Source organism: Perognathus longimembris, chromosome 13 (genome assembly GCF_023159225.1).
Source record: "Perognathus longimembris pacificus isolate PPM17 chromosome 13, ASM2315922v1, whole genome shotgun sequence".
Lineage (NCBI taxonomy): Eukaryota > Metazoa > Chordata > Mammalia > Rodentia > Heteromyidae > Perognathus > Perognathus longimembris.
In genome coordinates this window covers 48,904,043-48,927,303 of record NC_063173.1, presented here as the reverse complement: position 1 = coordinate 48,927,303, position 23,261 = coordinate 48,904,043, and the positions used below count along the sequence as shown (strand labels likewise).

The 23,261-nt window shown below is 53.0% G+C and overlaps 2 protein-coding genes across 4 annotated transcripts; one reads left to right on the top strand and one right to left on the bottom strand.

The window, feature by feature from the left end:
- The first annotated feature begins 5,735 nt into the window (after positions 1-5,735).
- On the top strand, positions 5,736-12,698 carry Psmc3 (proteasome 26S subunit, ATPase 3). The gene is made up of 13 exons (XM_048360536.1): positions 5,736-5,974; positions 6,209-6,292; positions 7,221-7,346; positions 7,732-7,836; positions 7,952-8,014; positions 8,238-8,375; positions 8,812-8,955; positions 9,048-9,196; positions 11,050-11,146; positions 11,369-11,514; positions 12,263-12,344; positions 12,489-12,614; positions 12,654-12,698. Exons 1-12 carry the CDS (start codon positions 5,948-5,950, stop codon positions 12,597-12,599), a joined length of 1,272 nt encoding a protein of 423 aa, XP_048216493.1. The 5' UTR covers positions 5,736-5,947; the 3' UTR covers positions 12,600-12,614; positions 12,654-12,698.
- Positions 12,699-14,156: 1,458 nt separating this feature from the next.
- On the bottom strand, positions 14,157-22,957 carry Slc39a13 (solute carrier family 39 member 13). 3 transcript variants are annotated; one of them, XR_007213008.1, is made up of 10 exons: positions 22,805-22,957; positions 21,188-21,496; positions 18,144-18,257; positions 17,729-17,853; positions 17,245-17,346; positions 17,048-17,137; positions 15,843-15,893; positions 15,534-15,662; positions 15,260-15,359; positions 14,157-15,170 (listed from the first exon to the last, which is right to left on the bottom strand). XR_007213008.1 is itself a non-coding variant. In XM_048360630.1 (10 exons), the coding sequence occupies exons 2-10, from the start codon at positions 21,486-21,488 to the stop codon at positions 15,095-15,097; spliced, it is 1,116 nt and encodes a 371-aa protein (XP_048216587.1). In that variant the 5' UTR covers positions 21,489-21,496; positions 22,805-22,957; the 3' UTR covers positions 14,157-15,094. The 3 variants fall into 3 exon arrangements, 2 of the variants coding, with proteins under 2 accessions (XP_048216587.1, XP_048216588.1); XM_048360630.1 differs by having other exon boundaries at positions 15,260-15,383; positions 15,530-15,662; XM_048360631.1 differs by having other exon boundaries at positions 15,530-15,662; positions 22,805-22,956.
- Between the last annotated feature and the right edge of the window lie 304 nt (positions 22,958-23,261).

Sequence of the window (23,261 nt, the reverse complement as noted above, 5' to 3'; positions counted from 1 at the left end):
TTGCCACTAGGCCATATTCCCAGCCCAAGATAGAAAACTCTTATGGCTGAATCATGTCTCCCTCCCCCAAATTCATCTGTAGAAGCCTTACCCTGTGTGGCTCAGGCCTGTAATCCTAGCTACTAGGAGGCTAAGATCTGAGGATCAAGGTTTGCAGAGAGCCAGGTAAAGTCCATGAGACTCTTATCCCCAATTAACCACCCAAAACACCGAAGTGGCACTGTGGCTCAAAGTGGTAGAACTCTAGTTTTGAGCAAAAAAACTCAGGGAGAGGATCCGGCCCTGAATTCACAACTCTCTCTCTCTCTCTCTCTCTCTCTCTCTCTCACACACACACACACACACACACACACACACACACACACACACACACACACCCCGTAGGGTGGTATTTTGAGTCAGACATGCAGTAGAAATTAACAACAGAAATGTTTCTTACCATTTTACCATTTTGGAGGCTGGGAATCACCCCAGGGTGAAAGGCTGCAGATTTGGTATGTTCTGGCTCATAGATGCTGCCTTCTGCCTGTGTACCACAGCGGGAAGCAAGGGAGCTCTCTGGGGTTCCTTTATATTTTAAGGGCACCCATTCGTGAGGGGCTCACAAGGCCTCTTTCCTAACACCATCACATTGGAGATTAGGTGCCAGCCTATGGATTTGGTGAGGAGGGAGGTGTCATAAATGCGTGATTGTCTGGAGACAGGACTTTGAAGGAGGTAATCATGGCCAAGTGAGGTGGGGGCAGAACCGACATGACTGGGGTCCTATGGGAAAAGGATAACAGGTTGAGCTGGCTGAAGCATGTAGTCCCAGCTACTTTGGGAGCAGTGAGGACCATTGAGGCCATCCTGCAAGGGAGGGGGGGGGAGTATTTGAGATGCGAAAGTTCATCTCAACCAATAACTGGGTGTGGTGGCATGGGAATGTAAATAGACCAGTCTGGACATAAAATGAGATCCTAGCTCAAAAATTAACCAACACAAAAGGATTGGCAGAGTCTCTCAGGAGTACAGCACTTACCAAGCCACTCAAGGCCCTGAGTCCAAACCCCAGAGGGGAGGAGAAGGAGAAGATAGGAAGAGGAGGGGGAGACATTGGAGACCCAAAGTGTACAGAGAACAATAAGATGGTGGCCATCTGCCAGCCAGCAAGAGAAGTTCTCTAGCACCCTTCTGTGAGGTCCAGTTTCTAGAACTGTAAAGAAATACATTTCTGTATTAAGCCTTCTGTCATAGTCTGTTAGGGCAGCCTGAGCTGACTAGAAAGGTAAAATCATTAAGTTCTTTGAAACACTAACACAGAGGGCATGGTTCCTTCATCTTCTTTTTCTTTTTGCCAGGTCTGGGGCTTGAACTCAGGGCCTGAGCACTGTCACTGGCTTCTTTCTGCTCAAGGCTAGCACTCTATCACTTGAGCTACAGCTCCACTTCTGGCTTTTTCTGTATATATGGTGCTGAGAATCGAACCCAGGGATTTGTGCACGCTAGGCAAGCACTCTACCACTGGGCCACATTCCCAACCTAGGAAATTCTTTTTTTCTATTTTAATTTTGTGGTACTGGGGTTTGGATTCATGCCTGCTAGACAGGCACTCTACCATTTGAGCCACACCTCCAATATTCTAGAGATAGAGTCTGTCAAACTTTGGTGCCCAGGCTGGTCTAAAACTGTACTTCTCCATGTTCCAGGCTTCTGAGAAGCTAGAATTACAGGCATGAGCCACCTGCATTTGGCTCCATTCATTTGTGTGTGTGTGTGTGTGTGTGTGTGTGTGTGTGTGTGTGTGTGTGCTGTGGCTTGAATTCAGGGCCTGGGAGCTGTCCCTGAGCTTTTTCATTTAAGGCTGACACTTCTACCACTTGAGTCACAGCTCTCCTTCTGGCTTTTTGGTGGTTACTTAGAGATAAAATGTCTCATATACTTTCTTGTCTGGGCTGGTTTTGAACTATGATCCTTAGATTTTAGCTTCCTGAGTGAGTAGAATTATAGGCATGAGCCATTGGCCCCCAGTATGAAGTTGAAATATCTTGAAGTCTGTAACTGATTTACATATGGTTCAGAAAAAGGTTGTTTGCACTGAGAGCAAAAGTAAATTTGGTAAAGGGTTCTCAGTTTGCAAATCTAGGTAAAAGGTACAGAGGTTTGTATTGCTTATTCTTTGAAGGATTTTTTTTTCAAAATAAAAGGCTTCCCCAAATAGTATATTTTAGGAAGTTGTTCAGAAAATGAACCAAATAAGGAGGATGTGTATGAGAGACAGAGACAAAAATAGTGTCTGATTCATTATAAGGAACAGGCTGCTCCCATGATTGTGGCTTAGTTTTAGTCAGAGCCAGAAGGCCTAAAAGCCATCAGAAGTTGTGGGGATTGTCTCCACACCCCAAAGGCCTTCAGGTTCAAGACCCAATGAGGACTGACGTAGGTTCAGCCCAAAGGCAGGAAACAAAAAACCTTTGTCTTAGTTCAAAGACATTCTGGCAGGAAGAACTTTTTTTTTTTAAGTTTCAGCAGGAATTTTAATAGAAGTATTAAAGTAGGGTAAAAAGAAAAAGAGGGAAATCTTTCCTATTTCCCCAGCCAGAAGTGAGGAAATGGAAGTTAAATACTGTAGGGCTGGGTTGGGGTGTAGCTGAGTAGCAAAGCATTTTCCTAGCAAGTGCAACATTCTGGGTTTGATCCCCAATACCAAAAAAGAAAAGAAAAGAAAAGAAAAAACCCAAGACTGGGGCTGGGGATATGGCCTAGTGGCAAGAGAGCTTGCTTTGTATACATGAGGCCCTGGGTTCAATTCCCCAGCACCACATATACAGAAAACGGCCAGAAGTGGCACTGTGGCTCAAGTGGCAGAGTGCTAGTCTTGAGCAAAAGGAAGCCAGGGACCGTGCTCAGGCCCTGAGTCCAAGCCCCAGGACTGGCAAAAAAAAACCCCAAGACTGTAGGACTTTCTTCTTGAGCCTTTTTATTCTATTTAGATCTCCAACTGATTAGATTAGGCTCATTCCAGTGAGGGAGTGGTCCCTGCCTCTAACAAATCATGTGATTTAAATATCTTTTCTAGTCTGGCGATGGTGGCTCAGGACTGTGCTCCTAGCTACTCAGAAGGCTGAGATCTGAGGATTGTGGTTCAAAGCCAGCCCAATCAGGAAAGTCTGTAAGACTCTTATCTCCAATTAACCACTAGAAAACCAGAAGTGGCACTGTGGCTCAAATGGTAGAGCTCTAGCCTTAATCTGAAGAGCTTGGGACAGTGCCCAGGCCCAGAGTTCGAGCCCCATGACCAACAACAACAACAAAATCTTTTCTGTTGAGGAGTGGTGGATACACCTGTGATCCCAGCACAGCACTCCTAGGTAGTTCCAAAGCCAGCCATGGCTACTAGCAAGGCACTATCTCAAAAAAGAAATAAATTAACAGGAAAGAAAGAAAGGTATCTGTGCACCCCCTAGCCCAGGTAAACTGACAAAATTTGCAACATGAGAGGCAGAACCAGAAGAATCCACTGCAATGATCTAGGTGAGAGATGGGTGGTGGTTTGAACCACAGAGACCATAGTCCACGGAATTGAGGAGAAGTGGACATATTAGGTGGGTGGGGGGCAAAATATAGTGCTATCTCACTCTGTCGTGTGTGTGTGTGTGTGTGTGTGTGTGCGTGTGTGTGTGTGTGTGTGTGTATTGTTGTTGTTGTTACAGTCCTGGAGCTTGGCCTCAGTCAGGGCTTGGGGTATTATTCCTGAGATTTTAGCTCAGGGTTACTGCTCTACCATACCTCTATTTCCATCTTTTTTTTTTTTTTTTTTGGAGTGTTTAACTGGAGATAAGAGTCTCATTGACTTTCCTACCCAGGCTGGCTTTGAATTGTGATCCTAAGATCTCAGCCTCCTGAGTAGCTATGATTACAGGCCTGAACCACCAGCTCCCAGCTCTGCTTTTTTTTTTTTTTTTTAAGGCGTCTCACTATGTAGTTCAGGCTGTCCTTGAACTTACAATCCTCCTATGTCAGTCTCCTAATGACAGCATTGCCTGATGACAGCCAAGATAGTTCTTTCTTTTGTTTTTGGAAAATTACAAAAAGCAATGCAAATCTATATGTCTGACTTAATGATTCATACTCTACAGTTGGACAGTTTGGCTTATTTATGTAAAACTCCTCTCACTCAACTCAGCACCCTCCACAAAATTATTTTAATTCTAATCTTACTATTTTCAGGCTCTTGTGTATTTGTTCAAGGTAGTAGCAACAGGACTTTGGGAGAAATGGATGTGGGGTATGGAGAGGGCCATCAAGGATGAGGCCAAGAGATGAGTCTAAGCAATCAGAGGGACCCAGATGTTTAAAAGCCTATGGTGTTATACTTTCTCTTCCCAGTAGGGGCTGAGACCTACTGAGCCTGGCCTGGGAGTGTTTTTAAGACTTTGAAGCTTGGCTGGGGATGTGGCTTAGTGGTAGAGTGCTTGCCTAGCATGCATGAAGCCCTGGCTTCAATTCCTCAGCACCACATAAACAGGCTCTGAGTTCAAGCCCCAGGACTGGCACTGGGGCTTAATTTGCTTCTCATTTGAAAGTATTTTTGTGGCCTAGCACTCTTCTAGGCCCTTGGGAACTTGTGGCAAGCAAATGAGACACACACATTCATGGATTTATAATCCAGGGGAAGGCAGACAAAATCCAGACATTGTAGAACCTGCGTCCGGTAAGTGCCTGGAAGACGGAAGGAAGGAAGAGGTTTCACCTTGCCAGGACGACTTCAGGTGTCTTCTGTGTTGAACTCAGTTCTATACTGAAGTCTCTTCCTTATTATACTAGTCCTGGATAAAATGTGCCTAAATTCTCCTTAACAGAAAGAACTGACTAGAGTAGATTAGTGCTCAATCTCCATGAGCGGATAGGACAGGAGCTTCTTTCATGTACAAGAAGAGGCTATTGGGCTGGGAATATGGCCTAGTGGCAAGAGTGCATGCCTCATATACATGAAGTCCTGGGTTTGGCTCCCCAGCACCACATATAAAGAAAATGGCCAGAAGTGGCGCTGTGGCTCAAGTGGCAGAGTGCTAGCCTTGAGCAAAAAAGCCAGGGACCAGTGCTCAGGCCCTGAGTCCAAGGCCCAGGACTGGCCAAAAAAAAAAAAAGGTTATTAGGAAGAGAGCTAACATAGCCTGAGTGAATTAAAAAAGAACTGAAATTCTAGAAGCCGAGGTTTCAGGGAGATTAGCTCATCTTGTATGTAGATAGTCAGTGACGGGGCTTACTACAGTCCCTGAGCTTCTTTTGCTCAAGGCTAGCACTCTACCACTTGAGCCATAGCGCCACTTCCGGCCTTTTTCTGCTCATGTGGGCTGTGGAATTGAACCCGGGGCTTCATGCATGCTAGGCAGGCACTCTACCACTAAACCGCATTCGCAACCCTCTGGGCATGTTTTTGATCGGAGAAGCCATAGGGCAAATTCCCTAATACCTAGCTGGGCCTGGTCCTGGAGGGTGAAGGTGCAGTGTCGCGAAAAATGTCTGTTTCAGCTGCCCAGCCAAGTTAAAACTACACTTTCCGACGGCCCCTGCGGCTCCCGCCTTTTCCCGCCCCTTCCTGTTTTTACAACAAACCACGCCCCTCGAGAGCGCAGGCCAATGGCAGCTCTATCTCTCGCTTTCCCCCACTCCTTCTCACAAACGGAAGCCAACGGCGAGCCGGGGAGGCTGGGCAGATGGTGCGGATTTGGTTTTCGGTTTGGAGAAGCAGATTCTCCACAGCGGCGCGGGCGGAACTAAGGCTCTCGAGCCACAGGATTTTCAGGGGAGATTGGCCCCTAGTGAAGAGACTGCGTTAAGAAAGACGACATTAAATCTTCCCCTCCTCCGCCCGCGGCTCCTGTGCAGTCTCATCTTCGGACTTTCCCTCCCGGAATTGAATCTGCTGCCGACACTCGGGAGTCCAGTGACTCGGCAGGAGAAGATGGCGACCGTGTGGGATGAGGCTGAGGTGGGCGCCCGGAGACTTGGGAGTCCCGGGGTGGGGGCCAGCCGGGGAATGCCTTTGGCCGGACGGGGAACAGGTGGCTGGGCAGAGTCTGGCCCAGATCCGGAGGTGGAGCTGGTAGAGATGTGGACAGGGGTCCTGACTTCATGCTGGAGTTGTGGGTGGGGAAACTGAGGTTGAGAGTGGACTGTGCTTGGACATAAAAGGACGTGCATCTAAAAGCTTTTCTTTAAACAGCAAGATGGAATCGGGGAGGAGGTGCTCAAGATGTCCACGGAAGAGATCGTCCAGCGCACACGACTGCTGGACAGCGAGATCAAGGTGGGCGCGTGGCTCCGGGCTTGGCAGTGGAGACCCACAGGCAGGCCTTGGCGACTCCCGCCGCTTTTACTTTTCTGTCTCCACTGGAGCCTGTGGCAACCTCCCGAGACCAGGATACAAGAAGGAAAGCGAAGTTATAAATGGGACAAGAAGTAGGGACAGGGTGGCTGGGACTAGCCCTGAGATAATTATCAGACTACCTTTCCCAAAGAAGGTTTTTTTTTTTTGGCCTGGGGCTTGAACTCGGGGCCTGGGCACTGTCCCTGGCGTCTTTGTGCTCAAGACTAGCACTCTACCACTGGAGCCGCAGCGCCAACTCCGGCTTTTTCTGTGTATGTGGTACTGAGGAATCATACCCAGGGCTTCATGCTTGCTAGGGGAGCACTCTACCACTAAGTCACATTCCCAGCCATTTTATTATTTTAAAATGTTTGTTTTGCCCCTGATCCTCTTTGTGCTCAAGGCTAGTGCACTACCACTTGAGCCACAGCGCTGTTTCCGGCTTTTTTTTTTTAAATAGTTTATTATAGATAAGAGTCTCACGTGAACTTTTCCATCCAGGCTGGTTTCAAACCACAGTTCTCAGATCTCAGCCTCCTGAATAACTAGGATTACAGGTGTGAGCCACCAGCATTTGGCTTGTTTTTGCTTTTAAACGATGGTAAAGTACTTTGCCCATACTAAGGAAGAAACCTTACTTTTTTTACTCAAAGGCCTATTGTTTCTTCAGTACTGCGCCAAGAGATTTCCACACTGGCTTGTTCTCTTGATTTCTGATGGATATGGACACAGACAGGGTAGGCCTTTAGAAAAAGCCTTAGATCTAGCTAGCTGTGTGCAGGAGGGTCCCCTGAATAGTCAGGTCCTCACTGATTTCAGAGGCGTAATGTAAACTATAAACATATACATATGCTTAACCTCATCTCAGATCATGAAGAGTGAAGTATTGAGAGTCACCCATGAACTTCAAGCCATGAAAGACAAGATCAAAGAGAACAGTGAGAAAATAAAAGTGAACAAGACCTTGCCCTACCTTGTCTCCAACGTCATCGAGGTGTGTGTGTATGTGGAGGGGAAGAGAGAGAGTCAGTCGGGCTTGGACACAGCCTGGGATGGGCCACTAGGGGTAGAGTCAAGATCACCTGTTAGAGCTATAGTTTCTGGAATCCTCTTCCTCAATACAGGCCTGCCAAGGTCTTGGAAATCTTGTATCTCTTCTTCCTGGGGTAGATGAGTCTTGTGCACAGAAACAGCATTTAAACAGAGATCTTACTCTTTTGGCAAATCCTCATTTTTGCTATGCTCGAGGTTAGTTTGAAGTGAGGTGGGCTGGTGACCCCTTTGAGGATTATTGTCCTGACCCAAGAAAAGCCTGGATTCTGGGAAGTCCAAGGGGCTGATTTTTTTTTCTCTCTCTCTCTCTTTCTTTCCCTTCTCAGCTGCTGGACGTTGATCCTAATGACCAAGAGGAGGATGGGGCCAATATTGACCTGGACTCCCAGAGGAAGGGCAAGTGTGCAGTGATCAAAACTTCCACACGACAGGTGAGGCTGGCTTGGTGATAGGAGGAGAGAGGAGGGCAAGAAGTGGATGGGGACAGCACTAGGGAGGCTGCAGGGAAGGCTGTAAGCAGGACTTTAACTGGAATCTTCCCTGCAGACGTATTTCTTGCCTGTGATTGGGTTGGTGGATGCTGAAAAGTTGAAGCCTGGAGACCTGGTGGTGAGTGCTGCCTGAGTCCAAGCAGGGCTTTTCCAGGGAGTTTTCCCCCACTGACTTTTCCTTGTGAATCTTGGCGGAGCAGCCCAGGAGTCAGGGATCCTGTCTGCTTGCCCTTTGATTCTTGTATTGCTCCATCCTGTAGCCCTCCTTTCAGTCTACACCCAGCCCATTAGGTAAGAAATCTGGAAAAAAAGAATCTGAAGGCATCATGCTCTGTCCTCAGGGCGTGAACAAAGACTCCTATCTGATCCTGGAGACCTTGCCTACAGAATATGACTCTCGGGTGAAGGCCATGGAGGTGGATGAGAGGCCCACGGAGCAATACAGTGACATCGGGGGCCTGGACAAGCAGATTCAAGAGGTGAGGGAGGCCCTGCAGTTGCCGGCAGCCGTACTTAAGCTTTGCATGTGTCTGGACCTGATTGAGCAGCGAGTGTCTCATTAGTGAGCCTCTTCTCACAGTGGTCTAGGGAGGAAAGGAGGCGTGCTGTGGAACAGGTTGGGAGGCTGAGGTCCAGAGAGACTGAAGGACTTTCCCAAGGCCACAGAAAGATAGATCCAGAGCCAGGACTGGTACTCCTGTTCTTGGTCTAATATCTTCCTACCATGTCCTGCTGTTCTTAGAGAGACTGGCAGATCTTGGTGAGCTGAGCTTTCTTTGTCCTTTTGATGCAGAAAAGGAAAGGGAAGTGTTCTCTAACGGTAATGGGCTGAGTAAAAATGGGGATTTAGGACATTGACAAATTGGGATTGAGAAGTCCTTGGAACTTCACTCTCACAGAACTTCTTCCTTGCAGCTGGTGGAGGCCATTGTCCTGCCAATGAACCACAAGGAGAAGTTTGAGAACTTGGGGATCCAGCCCCCAAAGGGGGTACTAATGTACGGTCCTCCTGGGACAGGGAAAACACTGCTGGCCCGAGCTTGTGCTGCACAGACAAAGGTGTGTGCTGGAGGATATTCGAGGAGGAGAAGGGCAGGGCAGAGGGAGGGGACTCTTCTTGCCTTTGGCCTAACTCACCTCCTTGCTCTCAGGCCACCTTTCTCAAGCTGGCTGGCCCCCAGCTGGTGCAGATGTTCATTGGGGATGGTGCCAAGCTTGTCCGTGATGCCTTCGCCCTGGCCAAAGAGAAGGCACCATCTATCATCTTTATTGATGAGCTGGATGCCATTGGCACCAAACGGTAGGTAAGGGAAAGCCCAGGGCCCCAGCATGCTCACTTGGCTGGGGGCCTTGACTCCCACCTATGCCAAATCCCAGCGTTTTCCAACTATCTTCTCCCTCTGGGACAGTTCTGATGCCTAGATTCTCTCCTAAGTAGCCTTTCACTTCTAATCATTCCCTCTACTCCTCTTAGTTGTTGTGGATTTTAAAACAAATCTAGAGGGCTGGGAATATGGCCTAGTGGCAAGAGTGCTTGACTCATATACATGAAGTCCTGGGTTCGATTCCCCAGCACCACATATATAGAAAATGGCCAGAGGTGGCGCTGTGGCTCAAGTGGCAGAGTGGTAGCCTTGAGCAAAAAGAAGGCAGGGACAGTGCTCAGGCCCTGAGTTCAAGGCCCAGAACTGGCAAAAAAAAAAAAAAGTCTAGAGTTGGAAATGTGGCTTAGTGGTAGAATGCTTGCCTAGCATGCAAGAAGCCCTGAGTTCCATTCCTCAGTACCACATAAATAGAAAAAGCCAGAAGTGACGCTGTGGCTCAAGTGGTAGAGTGCTAGCCCTGAACAAAAAGAAGCTCAGAGACACAGTGGCCAGGCTCTGGGTTCAAGCCCCAGGACTGGAAAATGATAAAGTAACACAAAATACAACAGATATCTAGTCATCTCACTCACCAGTACCCAGAGTCCCTCTGTAGATTCTGTTTAAAAACCATGCCTGGGCCTCCCTGTTGCTCTGTGGCATAAATGCTGGACCTGTCATGGCCTGTAAGGCTGCATGTGGCTCTTCTGCACCTTTCCAACCTCTTTCACCCTAGATATGGACCCTGCCTCAGTGTCCCCTTGATTTTCAGGCCTACTAGCAAGTCACCCAGCTAGAGGTTTTGTTTTGTTCCCCTCTTCCCCCCCCCCTTTTTTTTTTTTGGCAAACCTGGGGCTTGAACTCAGGACCTGGGTGCTATCCCTGAACTTTCTGGCACAAGGCCAGCACTCTACCACTTTGAGCCACAGTACTACTTCTGGTTTTCTGGTGGTTAATTGGAGATAGGAGTCACACAGTCTTTCTTGCCCGGACTGGCTTTGAACCTGGATCCTCAGATCTCAGCCTGCCGTGAGCTAGGATTACAGGCGTGAGCCACCTGTGCCCAGCTTATTCATTAAATTTTGAAGTCTAGTTTTACTGAAAGATTTTTACTTTTACAAAAGAATATGCCATTTTTATGAGGACTAGTCTTTGGTGTGGATTTTTAATTCTCCTTCCACTAGGTATGGGTCTCTTCAAACTACTTGGAAAATTTCCCTTCATTGCCAGTTGTCCCAGCAGAGATGAGGTTCAAAAGATCAGGTTGCAACAGCAGTTAACTAATTCACACTCAGTGATGGTATCTGTCAGATCATTTTAGGCCCTGAGGAAGGAAGGTATAGGACAATTCTGATGTACCTTAGTGAGCAACCTTCATGGAGACTTCCCTAGCAGCAGTAAAACGAGGTTGGGAGAATGGAACTTCGTAAGCTGCTCTCAGTTGCAAGCCTTGTGGAAAGGCAGGCCCTCAGAGACCCTTCCTCAGGAGGAGCCTGCCTGGTTCCTCTTCCACTCGACCCTGGGTATCACTGAGCGATGGCTCTGTGCCATCAAGTCTGTCCCATTGTGTGGGACACCCCCGGCCATGGTTGTTGCTGGTCCCCAATCCCGAAGGCTGTGAATGCTGCAGTCTAGTGACCCCCTTTTTATGTGGCAGCGACTGGGCTCCCAGCCCCAGGTTGAGACAGCGGTCTCCCTACCTGGACAGGTTGGGTTGGTTTGTGGTGGGTGGAGAAGGGGAACCCTCCACCCAGGTCGTGGCCTCACCAGTGTCTTGGCCTGTGAACCCCAGCTTTGACAGTGAGAAGGCCGGAGACCGAGAGGTACAGAGGACCATGCTGGAGCTCCTAAACCAGCTGGATGGCTTCCAGCCAAACACCCAAGTAAAGGTGAGCATTTTCTGTCCCTTCTCATGTGGACAATGAGGCTGAGGCCTGGAGGCTGCCTCAGTTCCCCCAGGAAGGGAGATGTGGAGTTAGAATGTGAATTTATCTGCCTTTCACATCCCTGCTCTTACCCGTGCCCCGGTGCCTCCTGCTGTTGTGTGTGTGACCGGCCTGTGCGTGGTGGCCTGCCCCACAGGGCAACTTGCAGTTTCTCCCTTCGCTCAGGTAATTGCAGCCACTAACAGGGTGGACATCCTGGACCCTGCCCTGCTCCGGTCAGGTCGCCTGGACCGCAAGATCGAGTTCCCAATGCCCAATGAGGAGGCCCGGGCCAGAATCATGCAGATCCATTCACGGAAAATGAATGTCAGGTGAGCAGAGTCCCGAGCAGGCAGCAACAGAGCATCTCTGCTCTGCTCTTTTTGCTTTTATTTTTATGAACAGGGTCTTAGATGTGTGCCTGAGTAGGCCTAGGCCTCGGTCCCTCTAGTTCAGCTTCCTGCATTGCTGAGATAACAGGTCTAGGCTGCTGCACCCCAGCTTTGTTCGTTGAGATAAGTTCTTGCAACGTTTGCCCAGGCTAGCCTGGACCTGCAATCCCCAATCTCTGCCTCTGAGTAGCTAGGATTACATGAGCGTGAGCCAGGCCTGGCTGAGCCTCAGTTTTCTTATTTGGAATTTAGGGATAGTTGCCCCACCTGCGGGGAGGACTCGATAAGACCGTATTGAGCACAGTGTTTGACATAGGAGGACAGCAGACCCATGTTGGCCCACCCTGGTGGGTGTGAGGCCATCTTAGTCTCTAATCCCCTTTCCCATCTCAGGCTGAGATGGTTCCTAGAGCCTTAGATGTAGATTTCCACAGTGCTAGAACACAAGGTCTTAAAGAGCACAAGATCTTAAAAATAACCTGTTCTAATTTGGTTTAACACCCCCTCCTCCTCACATTCACACCCCCACTTGTCTTGTACTGAAAACAAGGCAGCGTGGGTAAGGAGCTTGCCTTTTATCATGGGTGAGGACTAGGCCACCTGATGGGGGGGTGTGGCAGGCCATTGGTCCCCTCCTGTCCCTTCCCCAGAAGTAACTGGGCCCTGTGGCTGCCCCTTCTCCTTGCAGTCCTGACGTGAACTACGAGGAGCTGGCTCGCTGCACTGATGACTTCAATGGGGCCCAATGCAAGGCTGTGTGTGTGGAGGCGGTGAGTGGTTAGGGGGGTTATGAGGCTGGGGGGTGAAACCTTGCCCCTGTGCTGGATGGGGGAGACTACTGAGGGCAAAGGCTGAGGAGGTCCAGGCCTCTGGGGGCAGGGAGGCACCTTAGAACCTGTTTGTCCTGGCTGCAGGGCATGATTGCACTGCGCAGGGGCGCCACAGAGCTCACCCACGAGGACTACATGGAGGGCATCCTGGAGGTGCAGGCGAAGAAGAAAGCCAACCTGCAGTACTACGCCTAGTACTGCAGCTGCCTTTTGCCGCCGCCACCCCCCTCCCCCCCCCCCCCCCCCCCCGTGGCCTGCTGACTGAGGTTCCTAATAAAAGGTGGTTTGGGTTCTTGTCTGTCTGTCTCCCATGGGCCCCTGGTGCAAAAGTGGAGACCTATGCGGGAGGCCTCTGCCCCAGGGGCCAGAGCCTGGAAATCTCTTGGGACAGCTGTAGGCCCCAAAGCAGTTGTCAGGGTGAGGTTCTCTGGGGCACAGCTGTTGCCTGAGTCTTCTGGCCTCCCCCTGCCCCAAGTCTCATCAAAGCCTTTCTCCCATTCACTGCCCTTTCTGAATTGTTAGAGGCTTTTGGCCACACAGATGGCAGATGTGGTTATAACTCGGGTGAAAATATCTAGTTGTTGAATTATATTGGGATTCATGGGTAGGATTCAAACCCAGGACTGGGAACGCAGCCATGGATTTTCATTGAGCCATCTTGCTAGTGGCTTTGGGTGGTCCTGAGTAATATTTCAAAGTACCCTTTCAGAGCTCAGCTATCTCATCAAAAAGGCAAAAGCCCAGCCACTCTTTTTCTTTCCCCTTCCCAGCAGACTGGATAAAAGCTACTGACTATCCTGTTTCTCAAAAGGCCAACTCCTTCCCATGTTATTTCCTCCCCTCTCGTCTTAACACGCCCCCAGGGTCCTATATTCTGCTCGAAGCCGAGCAGGGTCCAGTCCACGTCCCTGGACTTGATTGCCCTCACTCCCAACCCAGTCACCACCCTGACCTTGGCTTCATCTCTTCCCAGCTCCCTCTGTGGTCTGGGGTGCCTGTCTGGCAACAACCTGCAGGCTTCTTAGGGTAGGGGTTGGCAGAGATGGCTGTGGGCTCCTCTCAGATCTTTGAGGTCCTTGAGATAGGTACCTTCCTGGACAGTTACCTTCACAGCTAGGTCGAGACCTTATGTCCATTTCTATCCGTTTTGCGGATAGAAATCCTGAATGCCAAGCATTCCCAGGGAGGAGGAATGGAAAGAATCCGTTTGTGTGTGCACATGCATGTGTGGTGCTGGGACTTGAACTCCCGGGTGCTCGCACTCTTGCTTGGCTTTTTACACTCACAGATGGCACTCTTGCCACTTGAGCCAAACCTTCGCTTACAGCTTGCTCATTCATTGGAGATGGGTCTGATTTGTCTGCCTACATTGGTGGTGAACTGCAACACAGACCTCAGCCCTGACTAGGATGATAGGTGTGAGCCAACAGTGCCTGTCTTCTCTCTTCTTCAGTGCATGATAATTTGATGAGGTCTGACCTGGAGATGACTTTGTAGCTCAAGCACCCTCCTTGAGGAAATGATTGAGCCAGTTTGGGCAAGGGGCGAGGCTACCCTGTCTTAAAGGTTCATCACATACAGATGCCATCCTTGAGGGTAGTGAGGCTGAGATGGCCTAGTGCTGGGCTTGCATCCGTGCTCCAGCCATGGCTGGGATAAAAGACTCATGACAAAACGAGGCAGGAAAATGGGAGCTGTGCCAACACACAGGGTGGTGGATGGACAGGGTCCCTGGTGTGCAGAACAGGCAGGTAGTCTGGAGAATATTTATTCATCTCTATAGAACAGGTATGTACAGATACAACACTGCAGCAGAACCATTCAGACTCCCCCACAGTCTGGCGGTGGGGCTGCAGCCGGGTTGTGGAGCGGCCGGCTGAGTACCTGGGTGCCAGCCAAGGGAAATAGCTGGGGATTATGGCTTCAGCATTCTCCCAGAGCACATTCCTGAGTGCTGACAATGTGGAATCCTCGCCCCCCTCGCCGTCCCCCCCCACCCCAAAGGGCAAGGAGGAAGTCTGCAAGGGGCTGTGCAGGGAAGGATGGGCTGGTCCCGAGGCCCTACAGGCAGCTGCTGGTGCTGCCAGGGAGCGTTTGCTGGGTAACAGAAGCTGGTGTGGGCAGGCAGCCCTGAGGAGAGACGTGAGCTCCCTGCTCAGCGCTAGGCGGCATAGACCCGTCAGTGCGGAGTGGAGCTGGGTGCTATGGCACCTGCCTCCCCTTTCTTTGGCTGTAGAAGTGGTGACAGAAGGGTGGGGGGGCGGGGGGAACGGGCCCCTGCCCCAGGGCCTGGGCATGTGGGTGAGCCGAGGGGCTGTGTTCCCAGGCCCAATGCCCAGGGGCTCCAGCAGCAAACAGCTTTGGGTTCTCTGGGGCCCTGGGCCCCTGGGGCTGCTCACACCCCATTTACAGGCCCTAGCAGGGCGAAGCCTGTGTGGAGACCTGCTGTTCCTCTAGCAGGTGCAAGATGGAGGCGGTGTGGGGACCAGGCGTGGCTGGGCCATGGGCCCCGCACACGAGGGTCACAGTGTCGGTCTGGCACATGCGCGACACTTGAACACCACACACCGTCCTCACTTCTGGTGGGGGCGAGTCTTGGGTCTCCCACCCTTGCTCCTTTCCTCACACGCACACACATCACAGAGCGAATATCGGAGTCTCTTATTGCTGCGCAGGGGCTGGGGTGAGGGCTACTCCACACAGAACGACATCATCACCATCACCACGATGCCTGAGCAGAGCAGCAGCACCTGCTGCAGTGAGCGCCTGTGGCGAGAGGCCCAGGTCACCGAGGGGTGCAGAGGACAAGGGGGAAGAGGCTGCAGCTCCCTCTGGGGGCCTTGGAGGTCACTCACCATGGGTCATCCTCCTCTAAGAGGTCAGGCAGCACGTTCACCAGCGCGATATAGAGAAAGCCTCCGGAAGTAAAAGGCAGGATCCAGGCTACGGTCTCCTCTGCACAGGAAAGGGGGTGCCTGACTGAGAGCCCAGAGGGCTGAGCGTTTCCCAACCCCTTCCTCGGAGGAGAGCCCAGGGCAGACCCCGGCCCAGTACCAGCAGGAGGGCAGCTGCACCCTTTGGCTGGAGTTCCTCTGCTGACCACCAACCACCCGCCACGCCCGTACCTACTCCCTTGGGGGACTGCGTACAAATGGCGAAGCAGGCCCCCAGCAGGCCCCCCAGTGCTGTTGAGAGCTGCAGCTTGGCTGCACTCCATCGGTCAAAGCCAGCCCGGAGCAGGATAGCAAAGTCGCCCACCTGCGGGGAGGTCCAAATGTTCAAGCTGGGCTGCAGACAGGCTGGGTCACCCGAGTACCTCAGATCAGCCCGCCCCCCACCCTCAGCCTGCATGGCTAGCCACGCCCACCTGAGCAAGGCACTCAGGCCTGACAAGGGAACCCTGGCAGCACGGGCCCTGACCGCCCTCTGGGCGCTCACCTCATGGGGAATCTCATGCAGGAGGATGGCCATGGTCGTCACAAGCCCGATCTGCAGGGAAGATAGCCTGAGACCCGCAGCCTGGGGATGCCCCCCCCTGCCCATTCACTCCACATGATTGTTCTAGGCTGAACCGGAAAGAGCAGCAGCTAAAGGAGACAGGAGCCAGTGACTCATGCCTGTAATCCCAGCTACTCAGGAGGCTGAAATCTGAGGGTGGAGGTTTGAAGTCAGCCCAGGCAGGAAAGTCTGTAAGACTCATCTCCAACTAACCAGCAAAAAGCTGGAAGCAGAGGTGTGACTCGAGTGTCAGTGCCAGCCTTGAGTAGGAAAATTAAGGGACGATGCCCTAGCCCTGAGCTCAAGCCCTAGTATCAGTGCACACATGCACATTTATACACACACACAGGAACCTGCCTCCTGATACCAACAGTCAAAGGCAGAGACAGGATTGTGAAATAGAGACTGAGTGGCTCCACACTGAGCAGAAGTGTGAAGGAGAGATGGAGTGGATGAAGGAGGGATGGAATAGATGTGGTCAGCAGGGAGAACCGGAAGGAAGACAGCAAAAGCCTCTTGGAGGAAGTACGTTAAGTGAGGCCCAAAGCAAGAGTCAGCTGTTTCAGGAGTCGGAGGAGGAGTGTTCCACGCAGACACCAAGTGGGAAACAATTCAGCCAGTGATGTAAGCACGGCATTGGGCAGAGCCCAGACAGCGGGAGGAGGAGGTGGAAAGAGAAGCATCTATAAGTAGGCAAAGCCAAGGCTAGCATAGCTCCACAGAGGCTCACCAATGAAGAGTATTGGCAGCAAGGACAGAGCAATAGGGCTGGGAATGTGGCTTAGCAGTAGAGTGCTCGCCTAGCATGCGTGAAACCCTGGGCTCCATTCCTCCATTCCCTCAGCACCACATACACAGCAAAAGCCAGACGTAGCACTGTGGCTCAAGAGGTAGAGCGCTAGCCTTGAGCTTCTTAAAAGAAGCTCAGGGGCAGTGCCCAGGCCCTGGGTTCAAGCCCCAGGACGGGGGAGGGGGGAAGAAAAAAGAACAGAAGTTCAGGGAGTCAGTGAGGATGGTGGTGGAAGCACCTTAGGGTGCCAGGCAGCAATGGAGAGAGCATGGAGACAGGTGCTGCATATTTTGGAGATGGAACCAACCCTTCGCCAGGCATCTTTCCCCTAGAAACGCCTGGCCCCTGTGCTCACCTTCTTGCTCACAAGGAAGCTGGCGGCCACCGCCAGCCCGTGAGTGAAGTTGTCTATGGTGTTGGCCAGCAGGTTGAGATAGCCACTGACCTGGGTGAGGGGACAGAAAGCCGGGCTGAGCCAGGCAGGGAGAGCTGAGCCTGGCCGCTGGCGCAGCGTGGTGGCTGCGGCTAGGGGGCCCCAAGCGGGCCACTCACTCTGAGGTTCCGGACCACGGCTCTCAGGCCGGGCTCTGCAGCCGGCTGGGCCAGACAGTGGCCTCCATTGAGCGCGGCAGCAGTGGGGTCTTTGCTGGGGGCCTAGGGCCAGGAGAAGGAGAGAGAGGTGACATTAGATGCCCCCCCCCCCAGCCAGGGCGGACAGAAGTGGGGAGCAAAGGTGGAGAAGAGACACAAGGGAGTACCTTTTTTTTTTTTTTTAAATCTGGCTTTTATCTGGCTATGCTTCTCTGTGGCTCCATAAGCTGGGAGCCCCAAACTCAGCAAGCCCCTACCCCCCATATGATCTAGTAGAACAAGCCACTAGGCCCGACTCTGCCACTCCACAGATTTCCCCCCCCCCCCAAGAAATTGGTCTCCCACAGCTCCCAAGGGAGACCCCTTTTTTTCAGGGCTTAACTCAAACTCATGGTTCTCTAAGCCTTGGGCACAGTGCTCCCAGGCCTTGGGGTTCGGGGCTCACCTGGCTGATCCCCTCCTTTTCCTTGCTGTTGAGGAACATCTTCTCCAACGCCAGGAAGGTCAGGAAGCCCGCGAGGACCCACAGCCCCAGCTGTTGGTGCTGCTGCAGGCTTTGCCCCTCGCCACCTGCAGGGGGAGCACTATGAGGCCATGCCACGCCAGCGCCCTGGGAAGGGGCCATTTGGAATGGAACCTAGTCCAGGGCAGCGACAGACAGACCCAAGCAGGCCTGGCTTGTCAGGCAGCTGGACCCAGGGCTCCCACAGTGGCCAGGATGCTGGAGCCATGACCCCTCCCTCCCTGGCCAATTCCCTGCCAGCCACTCTGGCAGAGCAAGGCAGGGCCTAAGCCAGCCCTGGGCATTGGCACCTGTTCCTTGCTCCCGCCCTCGTTCCCCTGCCTGCCACCTCACTCACCAGGGCTAGTGCTGCACGTGTAGGCCCAGGCCTCCGGCAGCAGGTGCAGAAACACATTGCCCAACAGTCCGCCCAGGGCAAAGCTGAGCAGCTGCTTCAGGCGCCAGGCCCCAGCTGCAAGGGAGAGGGTGGGGCCTGAGCTGGGGCTGGGCCCTCCCTGAGCCACCTCCCCCCCCCCCCCCCCCCGTCCCCCAACCAACCAGACTCAACTACACTGCAACCCCCAGGAGGGTTATTCTGGGTCCCCCACAACAGAGGTCCACCTCAACTTGTGGAGCCACCGCAGACCCCTGACTGGACCACAGCAAAGAGATGGCCCTTGAGCGCCTGGCAGCCAGGCTCCCCAGCCCACTGGCCAGTGAAGCTCATCTGGAAACTGGATCTTGTGGGAATTAAATCCCAACACACCAGTGTTTATGAAAAAGAATGGCGCTCTCCTCCACCAGGGTGACAGGAGGTTTGGAGACTTTGGCATATGTGCAGCATCCTGATCCTTGGTTTACTGAGGCAAATGAGGCCTAGACCTACAAGATGGAGCTGCCAGGGGTGGGAGGCACCTGGGGGGAGGCTGCTGCTCCCACGCTGTGTGAGCCTCTGTGCCGCTGCCTCCCATTTATACATGTAGCAAACCAAGTGCCTCCTACAGCGACCTTGCAGGCTGCTGTGAGGGACGAGCCCCAGCTTCGCGGCCAGATTCCCGGGTGCAGCATGGGCACCTGCATTTCTAGCAGCTCCCTACATAATGTCCTTCCTTCCTTGCTCTCCCTCCCTTTCCTTCCCTCCCTTCTTTCTTTCTCTTCCTTCCTTCTTTCTCTCCTTCCTTCATTCCTCTTCTTCCTTCCCTCCCTCCCTCTGTCCCTCCCCCTCTCTCCTTCCTTCCTTCCTTCCTTCCTTCCTTCCTTCCTTCCTTCCTTGTGCCTGTCCCGGGGCTTGAACTCAGGGCCCTGAGTTTTTGTGCTCAAGGCTAGTGCTCTATCACTTGACTCTGGCTTTTTGTTCTCTCTCGTGTGTGTGTGTGTGTGTCTGTGTGTGTGTGTGTGTGTCTGTGTCTGTGTCTGTGTGTGTATCTGTGTTTTGCTGGTTAGTTGGAGATAAGAATCTCATAGACTTTCCTGCTCAGGGCTGGCTTTGAATCACAATCCTCAGATCTCAGCCTCCTGAGTAGATAGGATTATAGGCAAGAGCTATTGGTGCCTGAACTTAATTTTAAAAAGTTAATTCTGAAGTGCACAGCTCTTTTGTATTTTATTTTATATTTTTTAAGATATGTCTTTCAGGGGACAAAGGGCAAAAAATGCAGCTGTGGTACTCACTAGACACTGTTGAAAATGAACTATACAACTTGTGGGTAGAGTGGGTGGGGGAACTGGAGAAAGAGTGAGGGACATGTATAGCCCAGTGCTGACGGCTCACACCTGTAATTCTAGTTACTCAGGAGGCTGAAATCTGAGGATTGTGGTTCAAAGCTAGCCCAGGCAAGAAAGTCCGTGAGACTCTTATCTCCAATTAATCACCAGAAAACCCAAAGTGGTGCTGTGGCTCAAAGTGGTAGAGCACTAGACTTGAGCAAAAAGAGCTCAGGGATAGCACCCACACCCCAAGTTCAAGCCCAGACCAAAAAAAAAAAAAAAAAAAAAAAAGAGAGAGAGAGAGAGAGGGAGAGAGAAATAAAGAAAAAAAAACCAAATGTACTCATTACCTGGCTTATGTAACTGTAGCCCTTCTATACATCCTTATAATAACAATAATTTTTAAAATTTCTTTTTATTCTGGAAGACCTTGGGAAAAAAATAGTCTATGTAGTCCAGGGGCCCAAGTGCTGGGATTACAGATGTGCATCACTATACCTGATCTTTGAAAAAACAATCTTTAAGTACAAAACATATTATCTGTGAACAGGCAGTATGTGCACATGGTACAAAAGAAAACCCCATCTTCCAGGTCCCTTCCTAAAGGCAGCCTCTACAGAAGGCTGGCCCAGCCACTCTGCTCCTGGACACAGAACTCACACTGTGAGCTGGGCTGAGAGAGGCAGTGTTGGCTTCGCACTTCACCTCTGATCTGCATGTGCTTGCAAAGGCCTGGCTCCTTCCCTGTGCCAGACACTCTATCGAATCCTCACAGGGGCCTGGTTCCCACATACTAGGATTATCCCCACCCAGTCTTGGGGAGCCCTGAAGATGGAACCCAGGATCACTAGGTAGACACTCTACCACTGAGCTACACTCCTAGCTGTTATCCCTCCCCTCCTTTTTCTGGTGGCACTGGGTTTGAACTCAAAGTCATAGGCTTGCAAGGCAGGTGCTCTACCACTTGAACCACACCTGCAGGCTCTTTTTTAGATTGGTTATTGTCAAGGCACAATCTTGCTTTTTATGCTGGGTCTAACTTCCTACTTCTGCTTGTCCTGTTGCTGGGGATTACACCTGTGAGCCACTGTACCTGGTTGAGCATTGTGCTTACCACCTCCTCTACCCCTTAGCTAGCTAAGGTAATAGGGGTATGCCACCTTACCCAGCCTGTAGTTAAGATGGAGTCTCTCAGGGGCTGGGGATATGGCCTAGTGGCAAGAGTGCCTGCCTCATATACATGAGGCCCTGGGTTCGATTCCCCAGCACCACATATACAGAAAATGGCCAGAAGTGGCGCTGTGGCTCAAGTGGCAGAGTGCTAGCCTTGAGCAAAAAGCCAGGGACAGTGCTCAGGCCCTGAGTCCAAGCCCCAGGACTGGCCAAAAAAAAAAAAAAAAAAAAAAAAAAGATGGAGTCTCTCAAGCAAACTTCTTTTTGCTCAGGCTGGCTTTGAACTGTGACCCCCTGATCTCTGCCTCTCCCACACAAGCCAGTCCTGAGCCACTGCACCTAGCTTATCTCCATGTTTGAGGTTAGGAGACTAAGATAAAATGAAGTGAAGGAACTTGTTTTACGCAAGAGTGATCCCACCCCTCATCTCAGACACACTGGGGTCTCCCAGGAAGAGCAGCAGCAGGTATCCCACACTGCTGGCTGCCCCTCAGAGCCCCTGGGGGGGGGGGAGTTACCCACCTTCTGAGCGCAACATGGCCCCCATCTCCAGGGGAATGATGAGCAAGGGGAAGACTCCACTGAGCCCCACCATGAGGGAGCCCAGAAGGGAGCAGATCCATGTGTCCAGCCTCCCCCCGCTCAGCAGAGTTTCCCAGGATTCGCTTTCCTTGTTGTCCAGGCGACAGGCAGCTGCAGCCCCCAGGCTCCGGAGGGCTGGCTGGGAAGCCCCAGCCCTGCCCAGGAACTCCAGGGCAAGAGCCGAGAGAAAGAAGAGCCTTTGGCCCACCATGCCACAGCCAGGACAGGAGCATCCAGGCATGCCACGTGCTGGAAGACACCAGAGGCTCCTTGTTCAAGCCACACCTGCTTAGGAATGTGGCATCTCCTCCCTCCCTCCGAGTGGCCACAGCATCCACCCTCCTGCTGGCCTTGCCAAGGGCCCCTGAGGATCTTCACGGTGCCCCACAGAGCCAAGAGGCTCTGCTCCTCCCTACTCCCTCTCCCAAGGGCCACACAGTTTTTCCTTTGGAGCAGACTCCAGCCTGTGTGTCAGCATGTCAGCCGGAGGCTAAACCTTCCCTAATGACTGGGTGAGGCACTGGCTGGGCTCCCTGTAGCCACCAGCAGGCCCTGCCCAGTCGGGTGTCTTTGGCTGCCAGCACAAGTTTGGCTGGCAGGATGTGCCCTGTGAGGGTACCCAGGGACCGAGGTCAGCACTGCCCAGGCTGAAGGGACAGGTGAGCAGGTATCCTGCACAGGACCCTCAAAGCCTCCTGCTAGGTGTTGAGCCCCACATCCCGGGCAGGAGAGACAGGAGGTGGAGCTGAAGAGACAGGAGATGCCTCACAGATGCCGGGGCTCCGACTAACTTGGTGCTCCGCACTTCTAGCTGTTTGTGAGCAATTCCCCAAGTCCCCTCGGAGGGGAGGAGGCTAGGGCCGGCGTCCCCCACAGAGCTGAGAAGATGAGGTGAGCAGTGGTGGTGGTCGGGTGACGGCTGACACAGGGCACCCAGAGGCCCCCATTTTTTGGGGGTGGCAGGAATGCGCTCTGCCACCAATCACAGGATGCGAACGTGAGTCAACCAAGGGAGAAGTTCAAGCTGGAAACGAGGGCATGGGACTGAAGTGTGATCTGCGCCGCCTCAGGCTGGGCAGTGACCTTGGGGTGCCTCAGTTTCCTCCTCCGTTAGCGGCGGTGGAAGGGAGAGAAAGCGGCTGTCGCTGGGCGAGGGCAGAAAGGAAGCCTATGTCTGGGATCTCCAGGCCTAACCTGAAGGAGGTCCCCATGAGAGCAGCAGGGCTCCCCCCCTGCCCCCCCCACCCCCAATCCCCGGGGCTCAGGCTGGGGCCAGGCCAAGTCCGAGGCAGGTCAAACAGGAGTGAGGGGACCGCAGCCGGAGGGAGAAGGCAGGAGAGAAGTTCAGCAGGAGAGCCCGAGAGTGGAGGTGGGCGCAGGGGGACCCCGGGGGGTCCCGAGGGCGGAGGCGAGGGGCTGCATAGGGAAGGCGAGGGGGGGCAAGAAGTTCCCCAGGCAGGAAAGAAGTTCAGCTCCTGCGCCGCGCGTGAGCGGGAGAAGCCGGGGGCTCGGGGTGTCGGCGGGTCCATCCCTCCCCGGGGTCCAGCGGTCACTCACCGTGCGGCGGCGACGGCAGCTGCGGTGCTCCGGACGGGCCCGGCCATCCAGCTGCAGTGCCGCGCCCCGCCCCGCCCGCGCCCCCCCGGGCCCGAGCCGCCCCCGGCGTGCGGCCACGTCACACGGGGACCTCCGGAACCCGACGCGCCGGACTCCGCGGGGACGCACGGACCGACGGCGGGGAGACCGCGGGGGGGGCGCTTCCGCCTCAGAGCCATGGGGGACCCGCGCGAGCAGGGCACTTCCGCTCAGGCCGGATCACCGGGCCGGCGGGGAGAGAGCCGGGCGGAAGTGAGAGGCCCAGATGGGCGCGCTGCGACCGGCGTCGGAACCCGGAGCGGTGGGGGCGGGGTGGTGGTGGTGATGGTGGTGGGGTGGGGTGGGTCTGGCTGCCGCTTCCCTTCCGACGGTGCAGTCTCGCCCGCGGACGCACGGGGGCGCTCTTGGCTGCCGGACC

Bases quoted from the DNA above. Each gene is read 5' to 3' on its own strand.
- Psmc3 (XM_048360536.1), top strand. From the start codon at position 5,948: ATGGCGACCGTGTGGGATGAGGCTGAG. The intron at 8,376-8,811 runs GTGAGGGAGGCC...TCTTCCTTGCAG, and splicing joins TGGACAAGCAGATTCAAGAG to CTGGTGGAGGCCATTGTCCT. The intron at 11,515-12,262 runs GTGAGCAGAGTC...TTCTCCTTGCAG, and splicing joins TCACGGAAAATGAATGTCAG to TCCTGACGTGAACTACGAGG.
- Slc39a13 (XM_048360630.1), bottom strand. From the start codon at position 21,488: ATGCCTGGATGCTCCTGTCCTGGCTGTGGCATGGTGGGCCAAAGGCTC. The intron at 17,347-17,728 runs GTGAGCCCCGAA...TCCTGGCCCTAG, and splicing joins AAAAGGAGGGGATCAGCCAG to GCCCCCAGCAAAGACCCCAC. The intron at 15,171-15,259 runs GTGAGTGACCTC...CTCTCGCCACAG, and splicing joins TTAGAGGAGGATGACCCATG to GCGCTCACTGCAGCAGGTGC.